Below are 9,781 nucleotides of genomic sequence, written 5' to 3'. Positions count from 1 at the left end.
AGCAGTGCTCTGCGGGGTTCAGCTCCAGACCAGAGACGCATGCTGTGAATGAAAGCATCACAGTACAAACAAGTTTGTAGCCTAAGAGTTTATTTCTGTCATCTTTTTTCTTTTTATATTAATTTGCTGGTTATTAGACTTTCTTTATACTATATATGCTATTATAACTGTACAGTTGACACTTGGCGATGTATAGTGCTTTTTTTAAAACAAAGAAACTGATCACTAAAACATTGATGGAAATATTAATTGCAACAGGCAGTTAGTGAGATTTTTGCTCCATCAGACCACACACTCAATGAGGGTAGAGTAGAAATATGGTATCCATACACGAGATACTCAGTGAGGAGAGAAGGATCTATTTTTTCCACCACACGCCACGCAAAACAGCTCCGCGGCCATCAAATGGTCGCACTAATTCAACAATAGGTGCTGCGCGGCCCCGTGGTCGAGCCACACGGCAGTGTAACACATCCGTGCAAATGGTCGATTATGGACACATAGAGCCACATGAGGGATCATTTGACTTTTCTGAAGCCTTGTAGAGTTGTGATAATTATGATAATTAGGCGTGTTTAATAGACCAATGCATTTTTCCTACTCCCTCAGGAATTAGATTATATACTGGCTGAGGAGGATAGAGGCCTAAATCTCTGTGAATGACTGTCTGGTCCTGACCTCTACCAGACAAACCGATGCATCATCAAAACTGACATTCTGCAAGCTGATGAACTGATTGATAATTGACCAATACTTGCAGAGCATTATTGTCTAAACATAACAATGATCCAGAAAATACGCTTGTCACAACCTTGTGTTCACCAAATGAATTGAGCCTTCAATGTGAAAATATGAATAAGCAAAGCCAGCTGTTATGGTGGTGCTACTGGTGTGACAGATTGTTGTTTGCTAAAAAAGAAAAGAAAAACACAGCGGATAGTGATGCTGCACCGCGGATATAATATGACAATTTCTTATCCATGTTTTTACTATAATATATCCCAACTTTACAGCAGGAGTGTCCCTTTCATTGCAGTATGCCACAGCATGCAGCCCAATATATTTTTATTCCTCCTATAAGACTTGCACTTCATGTAGAGAAAAAAAATGATGCAGAACACGTGGAAACATTATATGTCCATAAAAGCAGGAATGGGGGGGGGGGGGGGAAAGAAAGTTATCATACTAAAGTCTGACCATCATGAAAAGGACATTGGATCTACCATGTCAAATCAATTTTAAAGGAGTAAGCTGAGTCAGAAATGTGCTGTGGTGGTGCACAAAATGCATAAAAAATAAAGAACAAAATGGCCCCCGAAAAGAAAATTGTGTTATGCATTTACCAGACATACTCGTAGAATAAGCCAGGGGCTTCCAGGGCTATATTTCTGAAACCATACACATGAAAAAAACACAATAATTTGCTCTGCCTCTCTCACAGATAAAGTTAGTCTAATAGCCTAATATCCCGTAGGCAGTTGTGATCTTGGCTGTGGCACTACAGCAATAAGAAGGCCTTACACTGCGTCAGACTAAGGCCTATTTAGACTACTGGGGAAAAAATCCTTATTCTCTCCAGAGCGGTTTACAGTACTGCTCAGTATTCAGGATTAAACACAACACCATGAGATCAAATATAGACATTTAGAGGCAATCAAATTATCACAGTGATTATCTACTCAGTAACTGCTCAAGTAACAAGATTCAGTTCATTCTCAAAACGAAAATAGTCAGTCATGCATTCCTTACTGTAAAAGACAAACTGCAACTGTAGCAGAGGATAGTATAAGAGCTATATTGTAATAAGCAGAATGTTAGATACCTTGATAATCTTCATTTGCATTATTCTTTGCATTTATATAGTGTTAAAATAACAGTCAACTATAAAACAGCATGTGATCAATTGTATTAGTCCTCAAAGAACAATGCCACTGCTGTGAGGGAGTTTTAAATAATGTGCCATAATATCAGTTTCTATACTGCAGCCGCCCTCTGAGGTAATTATAGTTGAGGCTCTGGCACACAGTAAAATTACTGCTGCCAATTTTTTCTTTGCTATATTTTAAACACAGACTTGAAAATAGTGCAGTATACTATTTCTGAACCACATGTTATGCAGACACAGTTCCTTAAAAAAAAGCTGAGGCCAATGTGAGTCTCTGAGTCATCCATTGAAATAAAGTCTTCATTTAACAGGTTTTATTGTTCTACTGGTGCATTTCCTGATTTTTTTTTGTTTTAAACCTCAATGCAACACATTTTTTTTCTATGTGAACACTGGATAGTGATTACTTGAATGATAATTTCACAGCATCTGTTCTGTCTTTGTCACTGATATATCATGGGTTATGTTTGATAGTTTGTCTTTATTACTGCAACCTGCAGAAGCTCTGTGATTTCAAAAGAGTCTTGCATCACACAGACTATAGAGCACACATTGTTTGGAATAGGAGAAAGAGATTAGAAAAATGGCCAGGCTGATGTTTAGATCTTCAGATTAAGGAAATGCGCTTTCTGATTAGTAGCCTTGGGATGTTAGTGTTACAACGAACTTCTAAAACAGGCACTGTTTTTCTGATGTGTTTAATGTTATCAAATACACATGGCCCACAACACTTCCGCTGGAGCTTCAAATGAGCGCAATTATCATGACAAAGACCCACAAGGTGAACACAGGTGAACAGGAGAGAAGAAGAAAAGCAGAGCATTTGCTAACCACACAGCCTCTGGCCATGCAGGCTTACTTCACTGGTTCAGCAAATGAGGACTGAAAACAATGAGTTAATAGTTAACGGTCCCATGATGAACATGCAGTGTTATCTTCAGTAAGATTCTTATCTGTCCTACATTATGCCTTCACTTCAGGTGGAACATTTCCTACAGGTGTGTGGGAAGGGAACATGTTATCTGGTGTTGTGACAACACCCTAAAGTGGTACTTCATCAGAAGAACTGGATGCATCATGATAAAAAAAAGCAACAATATATTCTGGATCTGTGCCATACCCAGTGGAATATATTGTAAAGTGGAAAACATCTCTAATTTGCAATGACTGAGCCTCTAACAGTGAAGACAACTTAATGATAGGTGGAGGGGAAATTCCTCAGGGGTCCACTCAAATGACGTTTTTTGCTCTGAAATCACAAAATATGCATGATACAATCCAGCCCTTCATTAAAAATGTTTGCCATTTATTTCTTACTTTCTATTATTTTACAAGTAAATATCTCAAATCTCACATATGTTTTTATATTTTATTTGTTATGGTTCATTTACTTTAAAACATAATGTGCATGCATAAAAATAAAATACAAATAAATAATAACCACATTTTTTGTCCATAGCTGAAAACATTTTAGTCAGTATGTTGTTCAAAATGTTGCCATCTTGGCTATATTTTCTTTTAAATACAGTTTGTACTTGATCAAACATATCCCATCCAAAGCACCCTATGGATTTTCATACCTGATTATATTTCATTGTGAAATATGTTACTTGAAATCTACAGATTATAAGAGCACAACACAAAACATCACAAATTCCATGATTAACATTAAGTATTCCTCTATGTCACCAGCTGTCTGTCTTTTCACCTCCACACCACGTTTGGAGCACGTCTAAATCCAAAAAGCAGCTGAAAAGGCATCTTTAATCTGATTACTCTGTTTTCCTTAATAAGTCATTACAGTAACCATACTGTTGTTATGTAATTCATTGCTTGTAACTGCATGCAACTGTAATCCAGTTAGTAGTAATATGTTACTGTATCCTGCATTCTTAGTGTGCATTACTGCTGAACATGCATGTATAAATTCAGCCACAAGAGGGCACATGTTAGTTCAATGTATATTTTGACTGGACAGTGTCTACAGCACACACTGTGGAGAGTCTATCTTGAAACCCACGAAGCTCTGTTTCAGGAATCTTTCTGTAACCTGACTGTTTAGTAACGTTTATAAAGACAGTCATTTCAATTAATCTGTGTGTTATCATGATGTTATGAGTACTCTACTAAATGTAATCTAACATAATGGCATACTTTCTGTGTAGCAGGCAGGGGTTTAAACCTCAGCAAATAAACAAAATTAGAGGATGCCCACTCCCAATTGATTGATCTCAATTGATTTCCCTGTTGCATTGATTTTCACGCAGGGAAATCAATTGTTTATACCATTTCTTTTTTCTATTTTTTTTTATTTTTTAAGATTTATGTTTTAAAGTCCATAATGCCATATTCACATGTAACGTATGGCGCCTATAGCTGTAATTGAAACGTCTCTCTACATCTATTTGTGGAGTCTATAGAGTCCAGTCTATAGAATATACAGACCACACACACCTGTACGACACTAAACAGGTTTATGTGAGCCATGGCCCATCTTGGCAAAAGGCACATACATATGGTGCTTAGTGCTGCCTACATTTTAAGTGCAGATATCTAAAGTGAAACACAAGATAGACTTAACTCTCTGGAACTGCTTCAAAAACAAGAACATTTTAAGTAAAATATGGTCACATCCAAAGATGTTTTGAGCAACGGATAAAGGTTAAGTAAAGAGATGAAAACTTTCATCACCTTCATGAAAAGTCTCTGGCTTACTCTATGAAGATTTATTTCCTACAGTATGGTCGGTGCTGAGTTGCAGCTGCAGGTGTCACTGCGCTGCTCGGCGCTGTCCACTGCCTGTGGTGCTGAACAGCAGAAACACGGTGCTCTCTGTTGCTGCGGCCGCTAAATTACAATGATACGCTTAAATAGGCCTATTAAATCCACCTTATACACATGACCCACACTTGTGACAAATCAACCAGGTGATAGAGAAGAAATTAGGAAACAATGTGAACCAGTCGAGCAACTGGACTTTTGCGGTAAACGGGGGTTTAGTTCTGGTAATCTGATCATGTCCACGGGTTTTGCCCCGGGACGGTTACACAACAGAGCTGGGATCGCAACAACCGGATGGATCCACGACATCTACCGGCACTGACTCATAGTTTTCTCACTTTACGGCGTTTGATTGCCATCTGGGCATTATTTCCACCGAAAGTATTCCTGTGTTTGCTCGGGGAGATGTGATCGTCACTGTAAACAGACAGTGTAGAGAAATAAAGCTTTCCTTTTCTGCCTTATTAGAGGTAACATGGCGGAGACGGTAAATACAGGAGGCGGCTGTGACACCGACTCGTTTCCCAGCGAGGAGTACGAGTGCAAAATATGCTACAACTACTTTGATTTGGGGCGCCACACTCCCAAACTGCTGGGCTGCTCCCACACTTTCTGCCTGCAGTGCCTCGAAGCTCTGCACTCCCGAGAGGGTGGAGGATGGAGAATCGGTTGCCCTGTATGTCGGCACCGTACCCCGGTGCCGGAGTATCGCATTCACAACCTCTCCGACAACACCTCACTGACGGAGGTGCTACCGCTGAATAAGCTTGTGAACACACCAAACACAGAGGACCAGACAGGTCCAGCCGTCTCCTTGGTGACCTCCCAGGAGGGCAACGACAGCTGTCAGACTTGCAAACATGTGGCGTTTTTGACGGCATGTGTGTGCGCCATATTCTCCTTCTTGTCCATGGTGGTTCTATTATTTCTGGGGCTCATCTTCGTGCATAACTTCAATAACACCACGCCGCCCGTCGGCCCTGTCTGCCTGTTTGTTGCCAGCGTCCCCGCCCTGTTCTCGCTTATTCTCACTTGGTTAATGTGCATGTTGAAGTACCGGCCTGAAACAGAAGCAAGCCATTTCAGTTCCCTCAACTCTAACATAATGTAACGCTCTGGCTGCTGCTGGGACACATGAACTTAGCCTGTTCAGTGTAATAAAAGGGAAATCTATTCATTTAATTCAATGTGTTTAGACTAGACACGTTTATAGATACCTTAGTGTCTGTGAGCATGTATGATTGCCTGTATAGACTCTGACTGAACTGATAATATCACAATGAGCATTCAACTATCTATCAACTGCTTTCTTCAAAAATAAATTATGAGTCTGGCAGTATACAATGAATGAAATACAGAACATTTTAAGCTTTACACTGGGCACTATTGTGTGACCAGGTTCAGTTTGGTCAGAGCAGTTTCGAAGAGCCTCTGTGAAAATCACACTCAGGCATTTGAGGTTAATTTGCCTTCTCAGGTTAATTTATATTTATCTATGCCCAGCAACATTTTGAACAGCTCTAGCTCCACTTTTGTATAACTGGTTGACAATGAGCATCATGGCTCAAACAAAACTTGAGGATGTATTCTCGGTGGTCCACAAAATATTTAAACTACAGCATCTAAAGCTTACAGGAGTTTGGATGAATAGCTCGATAATAGGTGTGAAGCTGTTTGTGTTGCCTTCCCTCTTGTAAGCAACTCTGCATTCTTAAAAATAAAGTATGTGATGCTGTATGTGGGGGCATGTAATGCTATGATAAATGCTTACATCTCAGGCTTAAAAATCCCCCAAAGAGCACTGTGATTTTGTCTTGCTAATGGAAACATTAGGAGACACTGACTGAAATGATCAGAAGATTGCTCATTACAACAGTTTTGCCCTACTCTCCTCGCACATTTGATGGCTGCTATAGAAATTGTTTAAATGACAAGTTTCATAAGGCGGTGGGAAGTTACTGCATGAGTGGGTGTGCATGCATGTGTATGTATAAGCGTCAAGCTGTTGGTATGTGATTGATTTATTAGGATCTTCATGCGCCACCACCGTTTCTAACAACAAGACCTATTGTATCAGTGACAGAACCTGCTTATGCCCATAACCACCCCTGTGTGATTACATTGACTCCCCATGGTGGGCTGAGTCATCAGGGGATCCCAGGCCAATGACCCTGAGGGGACATGAGCCTTCACAAGATGAGAGAAATAACTTTGGGGTAGGGGGTCAAAATAAGTAGTGTTGTAAAGTAGTGAGACAATGGAAGTGCAGATGACCTCCTAGGGATCTTAAATCATCGGCTGGGCTTAAGTTTGCTTTCCCAAGTCATATAAACTGCAAGAAGATATAAACTCCACTAACGACTTGTTCCACGCCCAGATCACTCTCAAAGGTGTTAGGTTACAGGGAAGCATGTGACAAAAGAATGCTTAATTGATTTTTTTGTGGATTTGGTTCATAAAACTATGAAACAACACTTCTCACCCATCATTTATAATCTTTAAGGGGACATAAAATGAAATGGCAGCAGCCAGTTTTTGGGTTATTAGATCATGATTCACAAAGATGTCTACTTTGGGTTTAGGAATCAGATGAATCAAAATAACACAGCAGGCATTTCTCTCGACTTAGTGTTGTTTCAAGAGGCGACACTGGTCTCAGGAGTTAAAATCCATCTCTTTCAGGTTTCTCAAAGGGACCCCTTCATTTGGTCATCCAGTCGGTGAGTAATGCCACTTAAATGCCACCGTGACAAAAGCTTGAGAGAAAAGGAGGGGGTGGCAGGCTTCCACTACGGAGCCACAGGCAACACTGTCTGGGGCAGAGAGCTTCATTTCAGAGGGACTGCAGGGCTTAAAGTTAAAGATTACTTTGAAATCTGCATCCCCACCATCAAACCCTCTTGCTATATCCCATCCTCCCTCCTCCCTGCAGCCGTCACTCCCACTCCTGAAAAATAAAAAGCTGTCGCCACAGAGCAGGGGATGAGTCGGGAGCAGATCCTCTTTGATGACAGAGAAGGATCCTTTTGTTCCCTAATCCCCACACAACCACCACCACCACCACCACCACCACCACCACCACCCCTCCCCACAAGTCCAACTGGATGTCAAGGGGCTTCATAATCAGTCCGGGGCTAAAAAATGTATTGGTTTACCTGTATCACCTTAGGAGTTTGGAATGTAAGAGTGATGGCTTATCATGACAGCTTTAGCAAAAACACAAACATTTCATTTACGTGTTTTCAATTTCCTGCCGTGTCAATCTTGTTGGAGTCTCTTGGAGAGAAGCAAGAATTTAAAAGAAACATATCATTCAATGCATAACCTGGAAAGTCATATGACACAGTTCAGTGGACATCAGAGGTGTTTCCCAAAGGTGCAGACATTAGCCATTGTGTCAAGGAAGAAGGGGTCACCCAGAAACAGACAGTTCCAGGATATGTTTCCACTCTACTTGTGTCTTGCGTTGAGATGTTGCCTAAGTGTGCGCAAAGTGTGTCTTTGTGTCATTATCAGATTGGACACACACATTTCACAGGGGAGATGAAAGTGTTCCTTTTGCTCATAACATCTGTCCCATCACGATGACCTCAAAGACATAGCCTGAGGAGGGCAATTATCACCATTCTGTACGCACACGCTTGTCATGTGATCACATGCTTGTGGGTATGTACCCGAGCACACGTGTGTATGCTGACGACAAGGCATGAATTTGTGCATTTGTCCGCATGTATTTGTCAGAATATATCTTTACAGACATATGGCCTAACAAGCATGCAAACACTCTTAAGACCAATGAGAAGGGATCAATGTCCGGGGTCAAAGTGTCAAACACGGCTTACCTAGTGATTTCCCTTTCATCATGTTGCGCCTCAGATGTCAAAGAGGACATCTCTCTGTCCTATACACTCACCATCAAATACTGCTGGATCTTCTCTCTGTCAAGTTGAAAGAAATAGCATTATGAGAGACCACAGCACTTCCAAACGTCATAAAAGAAATGCACACCAACTCCCTCTGCTGTGTAACAGGGAGAATGCAGCAAATGAAGATAAAGAAACATCCTGCGTAAATTATACAATTATGAAAAAGCATGAATTATATATAAAATCAACTTATACTTGGAAAAAATGCAGCCTACAGTTGTGACTCTATGCAGAAAAATAGTTATAGTAGTTCAGTTACACAGTGTAGAATCAATAGAATTTGTTTTCATATGTTCTTCACATACACAGCCATATACATTATACTACAGTGGCCAAAACACAACATGGTGTGGTGACCCAAGAGGTATTTTGGAGTATGTACTGAGTAATGAAAAGTATGGCAGATTTAACACCAACCACCATCTACTCATCTGGGTTTTTTTGAAGACACTTCTTTTGGAGTTGATAACTGAAAACTAAACCAGCAAACAGTGGTTTATTGCGCCCACTGATGTCTGTTTTAAATGGCCACTAGTTCGTGACCTGGGTCATGGGACCATGATATTTGATTTTCAACAGTAGTACTATGACTAATTAACACACAGTTACAAGAGGTTCTATCAGAGTCAGGACTGGACTATCTATCTATCTATCTATCTATCTATCTATCTATCTATCTATCTATCTATTTATACCAAAGTGCCTAGTGGGGAAGAAACTTTTACCACACTCAAACTCCCAACTTCACTAGAAAAATGATCACCACATTCCTATATTTTTCTACTTCCCAAGAAAATTGTCCAGAAATGGATTATTGAAACCAGACACGGACTGCATCCTATAAACAAATGATCCTAGTTACAACTTTTTTTGATTATAATCAATTGTGGGATGGTTTGATAAAACAAGCTGAAGATGTCCATTATCATTATCAAAGAAAGAAATGTATTATCAATACCATATTCATTGCCTGGCTGCTCTTAAATTCCTGATTCACACATAAGGCTTCGATTACTATGGTTTTGGGCCGGAGTGAGGAAACTTTGGCTTTATAATATTATCAGACTAAAGATTTTATCAAGATCTTACTGATTGTCTTGTTGAGTTTAAATTTAGATTATACTTGGTTTTTGACATGCTGTAACAAGAGGCCTCTTACCTCATCGTGTTACTCTGGTGTGCATTAAAA

The 9,781-nt window shown here is 40.1% G+C and overlaps 1 protein-coding gene across 1 annotated transcript; it reads left to right on the top strand.

Moving 5' to 3' along the window:
- The first annotated feature begins 5,141 nt into the window (after positions 1-5,141).
- Positions 5,142-5,777, top strand: LOC133990703 (E3 ubiquitin-protein ligase RNF186-like). The gene has a single exon (XM_062429102.1). The coding sequence runs from the start codon at positions 5,142-5,144 to the stop codon at positions 5,775-5,777; it is 636 nt and encodes a 211-aa protein (XP_062285086.1).
- The last annotated feature ends 4,004 nt before the right edge of the window (positions 5,778-9,781 follow it).

Source organism: Scomber scombrus, chromosome 11 (assembly GCF_963691925.1).
Source record: "Scomber scombrus chromosome 11, fScoSco1.1, whole genome shotgun sequence".
NCBI lineage: Eukaryota > Metazoa > Chordata > Actinopteri > Scombriformes > Scombridae > Scomber > Scomber scombrus.
The sequence above is the reverse complement of the archived record's forward strand: the minus strand, read 5'-3'. Positions and strand labels throughout refer to the sequence as shown.